Source organism: Nilaparvata lugens, chromosome 2 (assembly GCF_014356525.2).
Source record: "Nilaparvata lugens isolate BPH chromosome 2, ASM1435652v1, whole genome shotgun sequence".
NCBI classification, from domain to species: domain Eukaryota; kingdom Metazoa; phylum Arthropoda; class Insecta; order Hemiptera; family Delphacidae; genus Nilaparvata; species Nilaparvata lugens.
In genome coordinates, this window is record NC_052505.1 from 43,268,083 (window position 1) to 43,289,141 (window position 21,059).

Below are 21,059 nucleotides of genomic sequence, written 5' to 3' on the forward strand. Positions count from 1 at the left end.
GAAGGGTTATTTAAAGATTAAAATTAATATTGAAATTTGTGCAAATATTCAAATGTAAAGGGAATATTATCAAGAACATTTTATGAGATTTAAATATTTAAGTATGCACAGATGAAATATTTATTAATATTTGATTTATTATAAATGCTCACACATTTATCTTTTCTATCAGTAATTTATTAGAATTTTTATGAAGCTCATGTTCATAAGATAAATTGATTTATCTGATTTCTACCAGAGGCCGAACCCAAGCCCTGATATATATTTCAATATTTATTTTTTTCATATATATTTGGAAGTAAGATTTATAAATTTTATTTGACAAGCAACAGCAAGTCGACAACTGAGCCACATAGGTTGAAAGAATATATGCTGATTAAAGAAGCACTTGATATTAATGGATGCTAATAAGCAAAGTAAAATCTTTTAGTGAGCTATCTGTGATAATTTTTACTATATATATTTTCTCATATTATTTTTATATTTGTTGCTCTATTTTTTATTATTGCTCATTGATATTTTCATGTAATTATATATTATTATTTGTTGAATGGTGTACCCTTTATTTATGATCATATCTTCATGCATGACCAATCTTGTTATAGTCTATTTTATTACCAGTATTGACATATTATTTAAATTATCAACCAACTATATTCTTCACCGAATAAGTTGGATAAATCGGCGATATACAGCATTGATTATTAAATCTTTGGAAATATTACGTTCTCAAGATTCACTTAAATTATTCAGAACCATCGCATCCGATTTGGAAAAACTCAAGGGTCATAGTATTAAGTTGCAGCAGTACTACAAATTAATAGAATTTATAAGGTATTCTGATAGAGTATTGCCTTTGATTCCACTCGGTATCATCTTACACTGCTGACCCATTTGTCAGATGGTGGCGAGTGGCATTGGTGACGATACCATATTGTCTAGCACAAAAATCAGAGCCCTTATATCTATCTACTTCTTCTGCATCTATAATTGTGGAGTCGACCAGATCAGTTATGAGAACTGTAAACTGCTAAAGCAGCCGACGTTTGCAGCCATCGAAAGCAGAGAATTATTTGAGCTCCTAGAAGAGCTAGTAAGAAACTGGTGGTATTTTTCTTTCAGGAGTCATAAAAATATTAAATTTATTCAAAAATCTTTGCTCTACCGACTGTGGCCAAGCAGGGCACATGCAATGCCAAATATAACGTCACAATATATATATATATCACATAACAGAAAACACTTAAAAGTTTTATAATATAAATATAAACAGGATACACATGACACGGATAGATTAAAAACACTTAAAAACTTACATTAAAACGAAAATTTTTGGGGGCTGGGCCTCCTTTGTCAATCAAACTGATTCAGGGGCCCAGCCTGTGTATCCTGTTTATATATATATATATAATATATATATATATATAATATATATATATATATATATATATTGTATTTTACTCTTTTCCAAACAAATGACGATGCCTATTGTACAGTGTTGAATTAAATGGCGAATAAATATTCTTATGTGAGGGGAAATAAAGTGTACAGACAAATAGTTAGGCAAGCAAAAAAAATTGCCTTGCAGGCACCATTGAGGTGACTTCAAACAATTGCAGAGCTGCCAGGGAGATCATTAACAAGCACCGTCCAAAGAAGCCTAGAGTTGGAGCAAATATGAGCCAGAACAGATTCAATGACTTCTTTGTAAGTGCAGAGGAGCTTTGAGTCGAACATTGTACTCAAGAATGTGTTGAAAACCAGAATTCACCCACAGTATCCTTGCTTGTTGTAGGAGGCGACTGGAAGGGAAACCAAAGCAACTCCAGAAGTTGTCTTGCCTTCAAACCCACGGGATCTGCCCATCAGGGTAGTTTCAGAGGGGCAAAAAGGAAAACCCAAGAGACCAGAGATGGGTAAAACTCCAGGCACAAATGCGGGTCAAGAGGCTGAGTCGAGGGTGACCAGGTGCCCTAGAGGCGACCCAGCGGAAGAACCTACAAAAAAGCCAGGATTGGAACTCACTTAGGTCACGAGTTTGTGGGTAGAGAGGCCAAAACTCACCACTGCTCAAAGAAGGGCGGCTATTCTGGCAAAACTTCTTGGGAGAGGTGAGGTTTTAGACCCTGCAGAGTTTCAGAGGGGCAAAAAGAAAAATCTAAAATACCAGAGATGGGTGTAACTCCAGACACAAATGTGGATCAAGAGGCTGAGTTGAGGGTGGCCAGACGCCGGGCGCCCTAGAGGCAGTTTGGCGTCCCCTCACTCAGCAGATGGACCTACAAAAAAGCCAGGAGTTGAACTCACTTAGGTCACGAGTTTGTGGGTGTAGAGGCCAAAACTCACCACTGCTCAAAGAAGGGTGGCCATTCCCGCAAAACTTCTTGGGAGAGGTGAGGCTTTAGACCCTGCCAAGTTTCATGGGGCAAAAAGAAAAACCTTAAAGACCAGATGGGTGAAACTCTAGGCACAAATGTGGGTCAAGAGGCTGAGTTGAGGGGGCTGGACGCTGTGCGCCCTAGAATCAGTTTGGCGTCCCCTCACTCAGCAGAAGTACCTACAAAAAGGCTAGGATTGGAACTCACGCAATTACCAGTTTGTGGTTGGAGAGGTCAAAACTCACCACTGCTCAAAGAAGGGTGGCCATTCAGGCAAACCTTCTTGGGAGAGGTGAGGCTTTTGACAATGCAGTTTCGGAGGGACAAAAAGAAAAAACCCTAGAGAACAGAGATGGGTGAAACTCTAGGCACAAATGTGGGTCAAGAGGCTGAGTCAAGGGTGGCCGGGCGCCCTAGAGGCTTTGAGTCGAACATCATTAGGCTACTCAAGAATGTTTTAAAAACCAGAATTCACCCACAGTATCCCTGCTTGTTGTAGGAGGCGACTAAACGGGACCCCAAGGCAACTCCAGAAGTTGCCTTGCCTTCAAACCCATGGGATCTGCCCCATCAGGACAGTTTTTGAGGGGCAAAAAGGCCCAAGAGACCAGAGATGGGTGAAACTCCAGGCACAAATGCAGGTCAAGAGGCTGAGTCGAGGGTGACCAGGTGCCCTAGAGGCGATTTGGCGACCCCTCCTTCAGCAGAAGGACCTACAAAAAGGCTAGGAGTGGAACTCACGAAGGTCACAAGTTTGTGTGTTGAGAGGCCAAAACTCACCACTGCTTGAAGAAGGGTGGTCATTCAGGCAATCCTTCTTGGAAGAGGTGAGGCTTTTGACCCTGCAGAGTTTCGGAGGGGCAAAAATAAAAACCCAAGTGACCAGAGATGGGTATAACGCCATGCACAAATGTGGGTCAAGAGGTTGAGTCGAGGGTGGCCGGGAGCCAGGCGCCCTAGAGGCGGAAGGACCTACAAAAAGACCAGGAGTGGAAGTCACGTAGGTCACGAGTTTTGGGTGGAGACGCCAAAACTCACCACTGTTCAAGGAAGGGCGGCCATTTAGGCAAATCTTTTTGCGAGAGGTGAGGCTTTTGACCCTGCAAAATTTCGGAGGGGCAAGAAGAAAAAACTTAAGAGACCAGAGATGGGTGAAAAACCAGGCACAAATGTGGGTCAAGAGACTGAGTCAAGGGTGGCCGGGTGCCCTAGAGGAAACTTGGCCTCCCCTTCCTCAGCAGAAGGACCTTCAAAGAAGACCAGGAGTGGAACTCACATAGGTCATGAGGACTAATCAGTATGAAGAGACTGCCAAGCATATCACACTGGATTGCGACATGCTGCCAGGTGATGAATGGGATGTTAGTATAGGGAAAAACTCCTGGTTCTTGTGAAGGACACAGGTATTGGTTTGCCTAACTAACATACTACTTGGGAACACAATAAGCTTCGGGTGACGTGTGGGGTTCTTTGAATCTTTGGATCCTTGAATCCGTCCCTTCAAAAACAATAAACAATAAGTGCAGAAGATAATTTTTTGGCAGAACTGGTTGTGATAGACTTTGACCCAGTCGAAAATGTAGTAATTTCAGCATTTAGGTTAGATATTCGGAGATAAATAAATGCAGAAAGAGTCAAGAAACATGGTCAGATGCTTAGAAAACTCAAAAGCACAGGATATTTTTGGCTGATCTACTTTTATGTTGAAAGAAACCATTGATCAAATTGCAGGGATAATGGCAGTCATTGCTTCCATTATTATTTTATAAAAAGGGTGTACAGTATAATTGTAAACAGGGCTAAGAAAAAATATTACTTACCTGTATGCAATAGTAGCAGAAGACGTGCCGACAAGATATATGATGAGGACGTATTGGTACTTGCTGACATATTGCACATCTCGTTTTCAGAGTCAGTTCAAATCTGGAGCCATCGAATCTACAGCTCTTCATTGAGTTTTTATCTGTATATATGAGACTGATCAGTTTCCTCTTGAAGTATCGGAAATTGACAAGGGGTAGAGTAAATGTTATCAGCTCCTGGAACACAATACATCCCAAACATAATAATCATTTTATATATTATAAATTTACAATAGGAATATAAAACTACTCAAGAGAGAACAGATACATATTATTACTCGTTCTTGACGTAGATTGAGCAACGTTGAAAGTTAAAGCTGCTAGAGAGTTGAAGATTGAGTTATTGTGACAATGTTTCCAGCTAAGCTTAATATACTTCCAGCCTAATTTAAGATACGAAATGGACTCGGGGTTCGATACCATTTGCACAATTAAATTATTGGATAAGTTATGGAATTCTGGGTTTAATGAGTGATTCGGATAATAATAATAAATCTTCTTTTCAATTCTCTTTCTTGATAAACTAATACTATTGAGGGAATATAAATTCAACAGGCTTGTATTGAAGAAATTATTTTATTGGTACTTAGCAGCCAGCTCACCATAAAGCCATGCCAGAGCAGTTCTCGAGTCATGTATCGATATCCAATGGAGCGACTCTGGCTGGAGCCAACCGCAGGCTCTAGTCCCAATATTCGGTCGATTAGAGTTGGATATCTTCCTTCTCTCAGGAAAACAATCAGATTCAGGAAGCTCGCCATACAAATCACTGTTTCCATGACTGTCAATCCTTTCTTCAACTGCAAAGAATTGGATAGGTACTGAATAAAATTATGAGAAATTGAATAAATGAGAGAGCTTTATCATTTTTTTGTAATCTGAACCTGAATTGAATTCAAATGAAACACCATTCATAAACTTTGGTCTAAATCATTTACATTTGATTCTCCAATGAAATATCACTCTGTCTACTGTTGAGACTTGAATAACAGTCCTGGTAATTCCATCCAACAGTTGATGAAGTGAAATATTTGGGAGTGCTGGTAGAAAAGGATCTCTTATGGGGGCCCATATAAACCAACTCAAGAGAGTATTAAGGCAACTAAGACATAGATTCTACCACATCATGGGAAAGATGTGTCCAGTCAGTTTTAAGAGATTTACTTTTCACTGACACATTCCCGGCTGTCTTATGGCGTTGCTTGTTGGGGTTGCACAATATCACTCATATAAAGCGTCCAATGAGATGACAAAAATAATTAGTTCGATCCATTGTTACTGGAGGAAAAGTTAATCGAGAAAATCTGTTTTTGCTGTCTAGAGCTCTTCCATTGAGATAATTGTTTTGTTTCAAGGTGATGACCCAATTTTGTCAAGTGAAAATTTGGGTAATATAGTAGATAATCAGACGAATAGGCCTACTACACGCTTCTTGGGATTGCCCAAAAAGAGAAGCACAGTCTTCCAAAAATCGTTCTTTTTCCTTGAGGGTGAATTTTGTAATGGCTCACCAGATTCAGTTAATCACTGTGGCCCCTTCTCTAGTTTCAAGAAAAGTATCTCATGGAAAACTCTGGGGAGGAAATAGAGAGGATGTATGTAGTATGGTAATAGTTTGGAAATGCTTGATCTAGATTGGTTTACATTTCTATTAAAAGATGTAACATGATTGTTTTTTAAAGCATTACTCAACAGTTTTCGTTAGAAATGTATGCTAGTTTCCGGTTTTATTTTTTTCAATTCTTAACCAGTGATTGTAATCTTGATATATTGTTTTCATATTGAATCATCTATTGTCAAGAATGTTAGTAGGAAGTTTTATATTCTCAATTTTCATAATATTCTTAGTATTTCATAATATATAATTGATATTATTTTTCATATTTTCTTAAATTGTATTAGATATTATACATGCGGACAAGCTCTTTGAGCTTTGCATATGTGTATTATTTTCAGTCTAAATTTACGCTGTGTGTATCTATAAGTTCAGTTACCGTATATTTTGTATGACTGACAATAAAATCATTATTATTACTTTGTGATATTTGTCCAAGATATTTTGAAAACTACCCTCCCGTTCACCAATATTGCACAAAGAACACGCATGCAATTTCTCATCTCTAACTGGTCTGGGATATGGAGATACCGAAACAAAGAAATCTTGCTTTATAAAGATAGCTGAAAACTGTCTAACTTATCAATCAACTTATCTTATCAATTAACTTATCATCAGGCTTGTCGCATATTGAAAAAATAATTCAACCATTTCCAACTTACATGCTCTAAGAGATGGTATAAACGAGCTGTCTCATCTTCGGAACATATATGTGGGGATGATCTTATGGTCATGTTTGAAATTTTGGTTTTGAAATAACTGCAAAACACAGTTGAAATGACCAGCAATCTAGCTTTAGTTTTTGAAAGATTACTGCCGTAGCTGATGTTCAATAGCTGCTGACCAAAAGTTGCTTTGTGGTTACAGACAGATAACTGAAATAATAATAATAAATGTTTTATTGTAGTAGCAAGTGAGAACATCAAAATGCATTACAACGTCGAATGGTAACAACAAAAGTAAATACATAACAGATAAATATAACTATTAGGCACTATAAGTCACAATTGTACATAGAGAAATAATTATAACTAATTCTACACCCAGAAATTGTTATCTGATCTCAATGTAATAATCATGTAATAATCATGTAATAATCATGTAATAATCAATAATAATCAAGGCTATTACAATTCAAGATTTATTTGAAAAAATTTATTGATTTTATAAATACAATTATTTGACAAATTTACCTTTAATTTATTTCTAAATTTTGTAATATCCAGGTTTCTGATAGGAGGAGGTAGAAAATTGAATAATTCTATCGCTGTATAGATAAAAGTTTTTTGAGTCCTGGTGTACCTAATTGAACCTGATTAGAGCTAGAGTACTCCTATTTCTTGTTCTATATGAGTGATGTGAACCTAACTCATCATATAAATGAATATTTTCTTTTATGTACAGTAGGCTCTGGAAAATGAATAGTGCAGGTACCGTCATCACACCAGGATGAACAAACCCCTCTCTACAATGAACTCGGGAAGGGAGACAACAAATCAGTCTGATACATGTTTTTTGCATTCTCAGTAACCTTACACTAGAGGACTTATGACCCCAGAGTAAGGTCTCTCGACTCAAATGACTTTGGATGAATGCCAAATAGACCAAACAGTACCTCAAGACCAGGGACACGACACGGCAAAACTGGCGGACCGGCTGTTTCGCCGGGTCCGGCGCCGGTTGAATACCAGAACACACTGCAACTGCCGTTTGACGGTCGCCGGACACGGCAGCAATAATATCAGAATATGTTTAACGTACTTAGCATATACCGGCCTATGGACTTATGAAGCTATGAACCTATGAAGCTGGTTCTCAGTCGCATTTATGCAATGGTACTGTCAAGAGCTCAGAAATTGGCTGTGCTATGTTTGCTCCACCACATGAGAAAGAGGAAACGGAGCCGAAGTGTTTGGATTCATTCAATTCTATAGAAAAGACAGCTTCATGGAGCATTTTATTCTCTATTTGTCCAACTTAGGAGTGATGATAATAAGTTTTTTAATTATTTTCGGATGTCGGTGACCACATTTTATGAGCCTTTCTTATAAGGCTCATTACATTTGGCTCTTCCACATTTGATGAGCTTATGACTTACGTTTTCTTATAATATCATTTTAGACGCTTGTCTGTCTGTAGGTGATTTTTACTGTATGTGAAATCGTTTGCAAACAGTTTACTGTATTTTGCAAAACGGTTTAAAATGCAATGATGAAACTTTGGCGGATTTTACATATACATTTTCAAAATGGCGGCTATTGACTTGAAAAGTCAAATTTCACAAAACAAGTACATTTCACAATAAATATGTGAAATGTAATGAAATGATATGTTGAATGTTACAGATCATACAGAGTATTCGCGAACTGCCTACCAATGATAGGCCCTCTCAAGGCATTGTTCCTGGCCGGCCGGATAACAAACATATCTAAATATCATATTTAAATTATCCGCAAGTCTTCATTTACTCACATAGCGGTCATTTTGCTTTTTCACTTATCATTTTTTTTCTAAATAATGGTTGAACATAGGAAATTGAAACTTTGCACAATCATTTATGCATCAACAACTAGACAAAACTACCAAAAAATTATGACAATTTTTCAAATTCATAAAACAAACTGGAGACTTTTGGACAATTTAAATATGATATGATATGATTAGATATGTTTGTTACCCAGGAACAATGCCCAAGAGTATTGGTAGTGATTTTGTGAACACTCTGTATAATGAACATAACATATTATATAAACATATAGGTAATAATATATTGTAACACCCAATTTTTTGAGATTTTACAATGAATAAATGTGAGAGGCTAATGTATTTCAACTACTTTTGAGCACCTCAAGAGGCCTACCTAACAAAATACTACCCTTATGAAACTTTTCATATCAATAACATTACATTATGTAATTTGTTTATTGTGATCTCAACAAAGTATATATGAAAATGAGTTATTTTACAAGTATTTTTTTTATATTTTCTCAATTTTTATTTGCATAATTAATTTTTATTCAAAATTAAACGTTTTAGTGTTAAGTTTTTGAATAAATCACTGAACAATTCACACACAACCACTTTGAGGGGTGAACTACGAATGACTGAAGGAGAGTGGTGGAGTAGAGTAGTGGTGAAGATTAGATGTAGTGGCAGGGCCGGCCGGCTGTTTGCCGAACCGTGTGTTCATCTCCATATGTACAATGCCCTCCAACCTGCTCGCCGGCGAAACAGCCGGATAGCCGGCAAAACAGCTGACCCGGCGAAGTAGAGAATAGCCGGCTGTTCCGCCGGCTGATTTTCTCACCGTGTCCGGTTTTTAGCCGGCCCGGCGAAGTGTGTCCTTCTCCATGCCTTCCTGTGTACTTTACACTTCACCTGGCAAAAAACCGTTCGTGTGTCCCTGGCCTTAGAACTCACACAGTCTCAATCTGCGTATCAGGAATATGCCTTTAATGATTTTTTATTAAATTTTCATAATGTTTTTCTCCAATCCAGATTCTCATCAATCATAAATCCCAGAAAATTCACAGAATGACTTACAGCTTCTGTAGTATTTCTTCTCATATAATGTAAATCTGAATCTTGTATTTTTCCTTCATTAATGCATAAAATATTAGCAGTACACCAATCTTGAGTAGTTTCAGAAATAATTTTTAATTCGTTTCTCAGTACTTCATATGAGTTTGACTTAAGACATATATTAATGTCATCAGCAAAGAGAAAACTCTGTATTGATGGATTTGGAACTTACTTTGGAACATTACATACAAAAGAAACTTCTTGAACTTAAAAAAACTAAGACCAATGTCTTGGCAGTTTAATGATATAAGTCAAGTTTAGGCAATAATATCGTGATTAACTTATTATGATTAACTTATTCATGATTAACTAGGAAATTTGATGGCTTAAATTGCAGATGCAATACTCACTCTCCAAATTGCGAGTCGAAGTAATGCATCAATTTCTGCATCCCACTTTACAAGTACATTTATCTGAAAAAAATGCCAATCATTTGAAGTGACAAGAATAAATGTCAAGTAATCATTCATTTGAAGGGTGACAAAACAATGAATTAAAAATACAGAGTTGAGCAATGAAGTATGGAAAATTTGAATTTGAATGTTACACATTCATTTTTGAACGAAGCTCAACATTTTTTGTTCTAGTGTGTTCCTCAAATGATCTCATTTTGATAACCAGAACAAAAAAATGTATTAAAGTTTATTATGTACAAAAAATGGTATCTGTGGAATGACGTCCGTTTTACTCTAAACACTTCTGTAGAAATTGTGAGAAGTTGTCCATACCCATCTGAAGTGTAGCACTTGCACGTGGTATCGCTCTAAATTTTTGTACAAGGAGTGTTTGTACAAAAACGGACGGTATTTAATGCTATTTCTCATTCATAATCAATGCTTTCTTTCTGATTACAAAAATGTCAACATTCAAGCACAGAAAGATTTGAGTTGCGTTCACAAATGAATGTGAAGGCCTAACAGCTATTTAAAATTCTACATACTTCAATGCTAAACCCTCTATAAACATCGACTTGAATTGACAAAACATCAAACCAGTAAGATTACAAGGGGATCTACTCCAAATACTGCATCGTACAACACATGCTTTCATGTAAACATTTTGAGAATGATGAAAGAATAATTATGACCAATATTTTCATTCTGTTTTTATTCTAATGTAGGGCTACTTGATTGATTTTTATAGAATTACTAGTACACTTTGTTCCTCATATTTGAAGACGTGACCGGTATCGGACATTTATGCCATTATCAAGTGTACAAGATTGGACATTGATATTGGCATATTTACACCTAGGCATATCATGTTTTTTTTTTTTAATGTATCACAAATATATTTATTATTGACTAGAGACCCCATGGGTTGAAGAACTCGCTCATCAACTTTTTTATTGATCTCTGAGAACCGCATCTTGTAATTATACAGAGTTGGTGAGAATTATTATGGAAACAGCTAAATAGATCTTTCACAAGTATGATATTACAGTAGTAGGTTCCATAGGAATTCTATTCCAATTGAAAAAAACTTTCGTCCGCCATCTTGGATCCGTCATATGGATCGAACTTCATTTCGAATCCAGCTTCATTTTGAATCCAACTTCATTTGTTTCAAATGGGAAGGTGGCCATGTGATACATGATTCCGATACAAAATTTCAAAGGGAAATAATTAATGGCGAAACCCGCACATCGATATCTCAAACCGTTTCAATGATCTCAACATTTTAAGTTACTAATAAATGATAAAAAACTACAATGAGTACGGTACCTATACATTGAATAATCATGTGTTAGTGAGCACTAATAGTACCTTCTACTCTTCAACACTTTGAACAAAACAATTGTCATAGCAACAGCTATCACAAGTAGTATTAATTACATGTAGGCCTATGTTACAGACAGGCAAACACGTTAACGGAAGCGAGTTAATATAAAACTAATGAATTATGTTGTGTATTAAATAAATATGTTGTGTGAACTATAAATGTTGTGTATTATTCAGCTAAAATAATGTGTCGGCACATAAAGTCTGTCTGTCTGACAGTCTGTGTAACAACTGCCAAATAATAGCATCAGCTTCTTTAAATGAATGGAAAAATACAGAAATAGCATGCAAATAATTCCAGCTAACTGATAAATAATGATAAATCAAAACAATTTTTTTTCTTATGAGCTTTCAATGTAATTTTATATCCTGAAAAAGGACGAAGGAGTGAGTCAATTTCGTTGTCCAACGAACTTGACCTGTAAAAAGGTTCGAAGAACACTATAAAGTGTTCAAAATTTGGAGCTGATTGATCAATTCTCTCTAAAGTTCTTGTCGAACCTCTTATCTAACTACTCAAACCAATTATCTAACAGACAGAAAATGACGTTGGGCTCTAGTAAGTCAAAAGTGAGAACTTAGCTAACGCTCGTTCAATTATATCTGACCAATCGCAGAGAGGTCTATATTTTTTCGACTCGGTTTTGTTTCGTCTGTCTATACACATATTATGTATGTAACGCATTTACGGCCAAACGCATTGATAGAATTCTATGAGATTTGGCAGAAATATTCCTTTTTTGAATGCGCGTCGATGTATAAACAAGGTTTTTTGAAATTTTGCATTTTAAGGATAATATGAAAAGGAAAAGAAATTTCCTCCATACTTAGATATACCACTAGTAGTTCTGTGAACAGTAGACCTCACGCAGTTTTCTCATCCACAAGTATCTGGTGTCACCTGTTCACCGGCTTCTCCAGACATCTGTGTAATGCATGCAATGAATAATCCACTTGTCAGCTGATTCCTTTCATATTATCCTTAAATTGCAACATTTCAAAAAACCTTGTGTTGGCTATACATCGACGCGCAGTTAAAAAATGAATATTCCTGTCAAATCGCATAGAATTCTATCAACGCGTTTGAACGTAAATACGTTACATACATAATATGAGTATAGATCGACAGACGAAAGAGAATCCGAGTTAAAACATAGACCTCACGGCGTTCGGTCAATAAATGCATAACATATGAGGAGCTCCATCCCAATACCTGCTAAGTCAAAAACATAATTTGTTGGCAATTTGGGAAAACTGTTGCTGAATCACTATATGCTCTGTGCCAATGAATTCTCGCTGGAAGTTGATTCATTATTAGAATAATAATATGTATTATTTTCAAAGGTGTTTTTCAATCATCTAAACATTTTTTTGTAGAAATAAAACTATTATTTTTCCATAACCTGTTGTCATGAATTAACAGGATTTGGAATAATATCCAAATTGGAGTTGTTCTATACATAATTCAAACTGTGTATTACAGATGAAAATCATTCAATATTATTGGGTATGGAAGACTCTCAACGAAATTTGTTGTTGGCGAATAAATATTTTTTGTTGCTCAGCTCTGTCAGGATAGTAGCCGAGTGAAATGAGAGAGATTAATCGAGTTGAGAGCTACCTCAGCTTAACAGTTTCGCTTTTGCAGATCGCTTTCTGACTTTCCTAGCAGAGCGGAGTAATAATAATAGAAATTTGCCAACCGCCTATTTTATTAGTGAACTAGCTGGTCCGGTGAACTTCGTACTGCCAAATAGTTAATGCATCTCATGACAAACTTTAGCTGGATGCACAACTGAGGAGGCGCGATGCGGCATTTTGCATCCAGGTGCTTATTGCTTATTGGTTTGAATGAAAGAACTCACATACACTGAATCGGGCTTGGCGTGGAACGGTGTGATAAGGCAATCTCCACAGGATCAACACTATCACCAAGCCGCGCCTCCTCAGGTGTGCTTGGCCTTAGCTTAATCTGATGCACTAAATGTTTATGAAAATCATTCAACAATCAGTATTTACATTTATATCTCAATATGGACTTTCTATGTGCTTAGTTAGTTGTGCAGCAGTTTGTATTTTTAGTTAAAGTTGAATGCAGCTTGCTGGGAATTGGATGGACTTTCTATGTGCTTAGTTAGTTGTGCAGCAGTTTGTATTTTTTAGTTAAAGTTGAATGCAGCTTGCTGGGAATTGGATGGTATATCTCCTTGCTGTTGATTTTCCCGTGCTTATTCTTAATTTACAGCATTTCGAGTTCTACGACCCAAGTTTGGACGTCGTTCATAACGCGGCATTATTGAGAACTGAAATTTTGTGAATCATTAGCAAGACAATTGAATAACAGATCTACCGACGGATTTTGGATGACGCAATGATTATAACAAATGATTTTTATTTCTGTGTGTGGCCAGCTCACAATCTTCTTCCATAAGGATTACATGCATACTTTGAAGGACCGTAGAAAAGAGTCCTGGAATCGGATAATCCTATTATATTAAGCGAGCAATTTCTGTATTTTTATATATTTATATCTGGTTATTTATGTTCAACGGATCTCGAAAACGGCTCTAACGATTTTCACGAAATTTGGAACATAGTAGGTACTTATGATATAAAAATTGGATTGCACTAGGTCTCATCCTTGGGAAAACTCGCTGAACGACATTAAAAAGATAATTTATCCTTGGCTGAAACAGCTGTGGATGGTAAAAAAGTGAGTGAGCGAGTTCATGAGAAATTCATGAGATGACATATAACCAGCTGTGAAATATAAACACGATCATTTTAGAGAATTGTGTTCTGTTTATCAATAAATCCTAAACTATTAAACGAGCAACTTCTGTTTATATTATGTTTATATGTTTGTATTTCACCGGATCTCGAAAACGGCTCTAACAATTCTCACGAAATTCAGAACATAGTAGGTTTATAATATAAAGATTCGATTGCACTAGATCTCATCCCTGGGAAAACTCGCTGAAGGACATTGAAAGGATAATTATTATTCATCCTTGGAAAAACAGCTGACAATAATTATTTCGTCATCTGTTGGTGATGGAAGTGAGTGAACGAGTTCATGTGTGTGGGACTGTGTCAAAATTATGACTCAGCTGTTGAACTTTTGTAATGATTCAATCAGGTACTTAGTGCCGGTTGCAAAAAAGGCGGGTTATTTTCAATCCTTATTAATTCCAGTAGATCCATCTTTTTGAAATGGTCATCTCTCATTTGGTTCACGTGAAGTTAATCAGGATTAAAATTTAACCGGCTTTTGTGCAACTGGGCCTTTGTGAGGGAAATTTTTGCGTTCCTCTGAGAATTAATCTCAATTTACTGTAATTAGATAGAACATTTCTGTATGAATGTTATTTGACCGAGCGAAGTGAGGTTTAAGATTCAAGTCGACGGTTTGGCATTTCTCTTAATGTTTAAATGTTTATAATATGTTTATATGTTGCGCATTTACGGCGAAACGCGGTAATAGATTTTCATGAAAATTTGACAGGTATGTTCCTTTTTTAATTGCGCGTCAACGTATTTGCAAGGTTTTTGGAAATTTTGCATTTCAAGGATAATATAAAAGGAGCCTCCTTCATACGCCAATATTAGAGTAAAAATCAGACTATAGAATTATTCATCATAAATAAGCTGTCGAGTGAATTATAAATCGCATGCCATGACGCATGCAATTCAATATCTCAATGTAACTTGGTAACACATCAGCAGCTGTGTAGACTATTAATTGCATGCCTCATTGAATACAATTTTTATGCACTATTAGATGAACTATTGATTGCGTGCAATAACGCATGCAATTAATAACTAAAATAACATAGTATTGTCTCTCGAACTTTCTCTGCTTTGAACTCGGGCTGTCCTGTTCCCAATATGTCTTAAAGATCTAGCTTTTGATGTAAGCATTTTTGATACACCAACCCCAACAGCCATTGGCCGTTTTCACACCGATATCTCGCCGACACGACATACAGACAGGGTTTACTCTGATGGACAGTATAAGAGGAGGCGGGGGTTTATAACTGCGCGAGGTCTACTGTTCACAGAACTACTAGTTCAAATGCTAATGAATTAATCATTATTATTAAACGAAAATCCAAATTAAATGCTCTAATTCACCCCGAAGACGTCTGGTACTGCAAATATTGACAACAGGGTAAACAGTTTGATGGAAATTCGATGAGCGCTACTATTCAAGAATTATTTGTCAGCCCGGGAATCGAACTCAGTACCTTCTAATTGCCGGTCAGGAATGCTTTTCCTTTACACCAAACTGACAATCTCTGGATAGCAGCGCTCATTTTATACAAAGCCATAGCGGCCAGCCAGTCTACAGATCGAAATTACAGAGATATTGCAATTATTCAAATGCTAATGAATATATTATTATTATTATTATTATTATTATTATTATTATTATTATTATTATTATTATTATTATTATCATTATTATTATTCGAAAATCCGAATTAAATATTAATAATAAATTATAAATTAAATTAAATCCCTGTTGTTGACCCTGTTGTCAATATTTGCAGTAGCAGAAGTATTCGGTGTGAATTACAGCATCTAATATGGATTTTCGTTTAATAATAAATATCGGGGGACCGAGCTTTGCTCTGGGGTGTGAAAGCATAGAAAATTTGTAACGAAAGAATAAATTCATAGTTTATATTTATTTATTCATTTTCTCAGTCGTACAATTATTTTTACAGTGATATGAGGAGGCACAACAGGCTTATGCCCAAAACTGTCACTTTTCAAATTAATACTACAGTCCAAATCAAAATCTAGGTTGAGCTACTATCACCAAAATAACAATTTATTCACACTTCAAAAAAACAAACACATCATCAATAACAAATATAGGCTATATATACTATGAATTCGATTTAGAATGATATGTTTGCTACAATATTTGTTAATATACTATGTATCACTAACAGCATTTAGTTACTATTTTTGACTTTCTGAAGTGAACATGTTTTCTAAAAAAAAGAGAAATAAACGAAAATAAGTTTCTCTTGCTGAATTTATCTTCTCGTGAGATCAGCTGGATGATCCCACACACATGCACTCGTTCACTCTCTTCCATTACGGTATCGACAGACGACAAAATTTGCAGCTGTTTTTCCAAGGACATATTTATCCTTTCAATGTCCTTCAGCTAGTTATCCAAGGATTGAGACCTAGTGCAATCGAATCTTCATATCATATACCTACTTTGTTCCAAATTTCGTGAATATCGTTAGAGCCGTTTTCGAGATCCGTTGAACATAAATATTTATACCCATATAACCATATTATAGCCACATAACCACATAAACAGAACCATATATATATAACTATATATATTGTCACGTTATTTTTTATATTTAAATAACGATTAGCCTCCTGCTTGGCATCAGTCGGTAGAGCATGAAATATTTTAATATAATTATAAAAATTAGGTCGTGGTTTTTCATAGGATACAGTCTCATAAAAATCTTTATAGGCCCAGATATGAGCTTCCACTATAATTCTGATAATTCATTAAAAAATAAATATATATATATGGTACTTATCCGATAGTATTGAGGAATTAAAATAAATTGCACACCATAAACAATTTGATACATATATTAACAAATATTGCAAAAATAGATCAGGGCAAAAAATATAAAGAGCGATAAAAAATATATAATATAAAAATAGAACAATAATCGAAATCAATAAAATATCACAGGCTAAATACTATTCTCTAAATTTATAGCACGAAACGTTACCATGTGCTTTTATTTTATAATCATATGCATCCTTTTGTATGTAGCTGCGATATTAGCTTGCTAATACTTGTCGACTTGGACAATTCCATTAAAAATAGATTCCTTAAAATCAGCTTGATAAATTGGCAACCAATAATCCAAATATATATATTAAATTCTATAGTATCTAATAGATTTCTTTGCAATGAATATATATATTTTATCTCAGGGTGCAAGATTCGGCACCTGACGGAATAAATAGAGCAATTCATCTAGTGAATCAGAGCTACAACAAACTATCGCAAATTATATTGCAGAAATTAAAGATCATATGAATATGTATTACTAGCCTAGATTTTATACTTCTTTGATTTATAGAACTTCTGATATGTACTGACTCGTGATTCTTCTAATAAAATACCTTTAATACTATATTTACTTGTGCAAGTATTTTTTACTAAATTCTTAATTTATGAGAAAACCCTTTCGACGCGCTAGCTTTGATTCACATGTAATTTCGAAGCACTGAGGGCGCCCTATCACTATTTCAATATTTCTCACTCACGTGTCGAAATTTTCTTATGAGCTGCTGATGTCGATCCAACTCCTGGTGGTCCTGGACTATGGTAGCCGGAGTCGTCTCTTCCAAGGGGTTACAAAATTATTTAAAAAAATGAAAATGACTCTTGCTTTATAAGAGCATCACAAAGTCTTATAAGAAATTTAGTAATTCAATCTAACTTTAAATTTTTACAAGTTATAGCAAGGTATTACGCTCTATAATATTTAGGGACCTCTCATGGTGGCATTTGGCAGGCGAGTGTTGGTTCTCCTTTCTCAATTTTATAATTCTCATTTCCGATTTCTAAATTTACATAAAATTTGAATATCCTAGTCCTCCGCCATTCAAGGTTCAAATAGACCGTACTAAAATATTAAATTATTACTTATGTTGTATGTTTAATAATTTCTTTGCCTTCGGGCCATATCCAAAACATAGACTATACAACAATTTTATACAAATTCTATTTATTTGTAGAAATATATACAAATATTTTTGAATCGGCATACTATTGCCGCCTATCAATTGCCATTATGTGATTGGTGCATGCAAATTATTTCAGTATTCATGCGCCTGGTAACCTCCTATTTCCTGGATACATTTAATTATTTTTATTGGGTTTTTAAAATATGCTCTCTACATGCTAGTTAATTTTTTATATGTTATTATTTGTTTCATGCATCATAATAATTAGCCACGTGAGACCTTTTGTTCCTCAAATTGCATACCGTTTTGCCACAATAAATTTCTGCCAAGGTGTTTGGTCAGATTCTACGTTGCATGGCTCGGTCGATCGTTAGGTCGCCGATCACTAAATGTTTATGCCTAACCTCAACCTTCAATATTTTATATAATATTATATATTAGCAAAAAATTATTTCAATTCCTCTTAGGCTGTTGTACAGTTTAGCCAGGACAATCTGATATTATCTAATCTTTATGTTATCTCTTTGGCGATATTAGCCAGTTACTTTACTTAGACCTATTAATATTTCAGCTAGGGATTTTTATATCTATCCTAATTTCAATATGTTACAATATATATACAGAAATTGCTCGCTTGATATATTATAGGATAAATTCATTAGCATTTGAATAATTGCAATATCTCAGTAATTTCCAGATGGCTATTGAAACATTGATCTAAAGCATGATATTAGTGTCAAAGACCGAAATCTGCGTTTCAGTTCATTATCATGTGAGAGAGAGAGAGAGAGAGAGAGAGAGAGAGAGAGAGAGAGAGAGCCCGAAGGAAAGGGTATGTTTGAGAGAGTGATGTGGTTGAGTGGGAGTGAGAGATTTCGATATATTATAATTATGCTGTATGGTGGGTGAGGAATCATAGTGTGTCCCTTATGCGACACTCATAGGTATATATAATATATAGGCTATTATATAATATATAATAGCCTATATATTATATAGTACTGGAACCATATCCATCGATTTTGGAAGCGGCATGTCCCCCCATCTTCTCAATCTTTTGAAACAGCATTTATTGTCTAAGGGTGGTGAAAGAAGTTTTCTGCATTCCATAACAACAATCTGCAGACTGACGTCTCGGTTATTAGAATACAACGGCCTTGCCGTTCTTGTTCTTGGTACCTTATACAAAAGGGACCCCATAATACAAAAAGAAATCAGTTGCCGGACAAAGCTAGCTGAAGAAGAAGAAGAATAATAACAAGAAGAATAATAACAAGAAGAAGAAGAAGAAGAAGAAGAAGAAGAAGAAGAAGAAGAAGAAGAGAAGAAGAAGAAGACGACGACAGGTGGAGAAGAAGATCAAGCGAGAAGTCGAAGAAGATAATAGAAGAAGGAGACAGAAGAGACAGAAGACAGAAGAGGAAGAAGGTGAAAAATAATAAGAAAAGATATAGATAGGAGAAGATTATAACCGTTAATTACACTATTGTATCTATGACCACTCTTTTGACGAATTGAAAACTTATAAATTACTGGTGGTACTCTCATACAGTAACAGTCAGGGTTGTATTCAAATACCGTTGGATAACATCTTTCCAATAGTGTTTCATTCATCTAGAAGTATATAATCTGTTCTTTCTTACATTGATATCAATTATGTATAAGTTAATTTTACTGCAGTATCAGAATTTGTCCTTAACCTGAACAATTAAAAGTCACATTGAAATAGTAATAATTTTGGAGTTTGGTAGAGATACATTTACATGGAACTCAATTTATTCATTAAAGGCTATCTACATAATTCTAATAGGTTCTGATAATCCATAATGACAAAATAGGTGTTGAATGGATAAATGAAGCCTAACAACTTGAAATATATTGTTCTAATTATTTAAGATTAAATTGATTCTACCTCGGTGCTAGTCAGCTTCACATTTGTACATGTATCATTGTATTGAATTATTAAATATTTGATGATTTTGGTAAAACAACATTTTAATCCTGGACTAGTAGTTCTGTCAACAGTAGACCTCGCTCAGTTATAAAACACAGCCTCGTATCATACTGTCCATGAGAGTAAATCCTGTCTGTATGTCGTGTCGGCAAGATGTTGGTGTGGAAAAGGCTAATGGCTGTTGGGGTTAGTGTATCAAAAATATGCTAACATCAAAAGCTAATCTCCTTCAACACACTGGCAACAGGTCAGCCCAAGTTGAAAGCAGATAAAGATCGAGAGAAAATACTATGTTAACTTTCCGTTATTAATTGCATGCGTCATTGCATGCAATGAATAGTCAACACGACAGCTGATTTTTTACTAAGTTACATTGAGATATTAACCTTCTAGTCGTGACCCTGGGTCCGAGGGACCCAGCAATCCTTTTTTTAGTTATAATTTTACTTCCGTTCTTTTTACTGTATATTGTGACCCATGTAAATTCATGTTAGTAGACACTTAAACTTGATGTAGAGCGTTAGTGCTCTGTGACTTGTTGTTTTCGTGAAATGATGCTTTTGGGTCCCTGGGACCCAAGGGTCACGACTAACGTAACTTTTTTTCAAATGCACATTTTCATGCAATAGTGATTGGATTCAAGCAGTCAACATGTACATTTTGAACAGAGACTTCAAGAAATGACAAATTGACCTCTAGATCTCTATTTCAATGACATTAGTGATGATGAGTATAAATTCATAGTTCAAGATAAGTATACTGACCCTGAGTAGGATGATAGTGAAACCTATGAACTTCAAGTGATCCTAGGGGTACTAAACCTCCCCTAAAAGTAAACTTCATGTGACCTTATATATTTTTCATGTTTCTAGTAGAGTTTCATGTAGGTTTCAGGATTTATAGTAGTATTCATTACCATGTGCGTAGATCCTGGGGGGACACGGGGGACGCGTCCCCCCAATATTCTATGGTATAGGCTATGTCCTACGGAAATTTTTTTCCAAGTTTTTAATTATGATAACACATTTTTATTAGTTCAATTTTTCGCACAAGAATTTAGTATGATCTTTTCATTTAAGGAGTTCATCTATTATGTTACGATTGTAACCTAAGTATTTTGTATCTGAAACCCTCTTCAAA

General features: G+C 35.4%; 1 protein-coding gene across 2 annotated transcripts in view; it reads right to left on the bottom strand.

The window, feature by feature from the left end:
* The window catches only part of LOC111058943 (peroxisome biogenesis factor 2), a 41,312-nt gene that overhangs the window by 10,756 nt on the left and 9,497 nt on the right, over positions 1-21,059 (bottom strand). Inside the window, exons 3-6 of one of the 2 annotated variants that reach the window (XM_039421267.1) lie at positions 9,788-9,850; positions 6,518-6,730; positions 4,843-5,040; positions 4,199-4,417 (exon numbers count right to left, since the gene is read on the bottom strand). In XM_039421267.1, coding sequence (XP_039277201.1) covers positions 4,199-4,417; positions 4,843-5,040; positions 6,518-6,730; positions 9,788-9,850 — 693 coding nt within the window. The remainder of the gene's footprint in view (positions 1-4,198; positions 4,418-4,842; positions 5,041-6,517; positions 6,731-9,787; positions 9,851-21,059) is intronic. The other variant, XM_039421268.1, reaches the window with a different exon arrangement.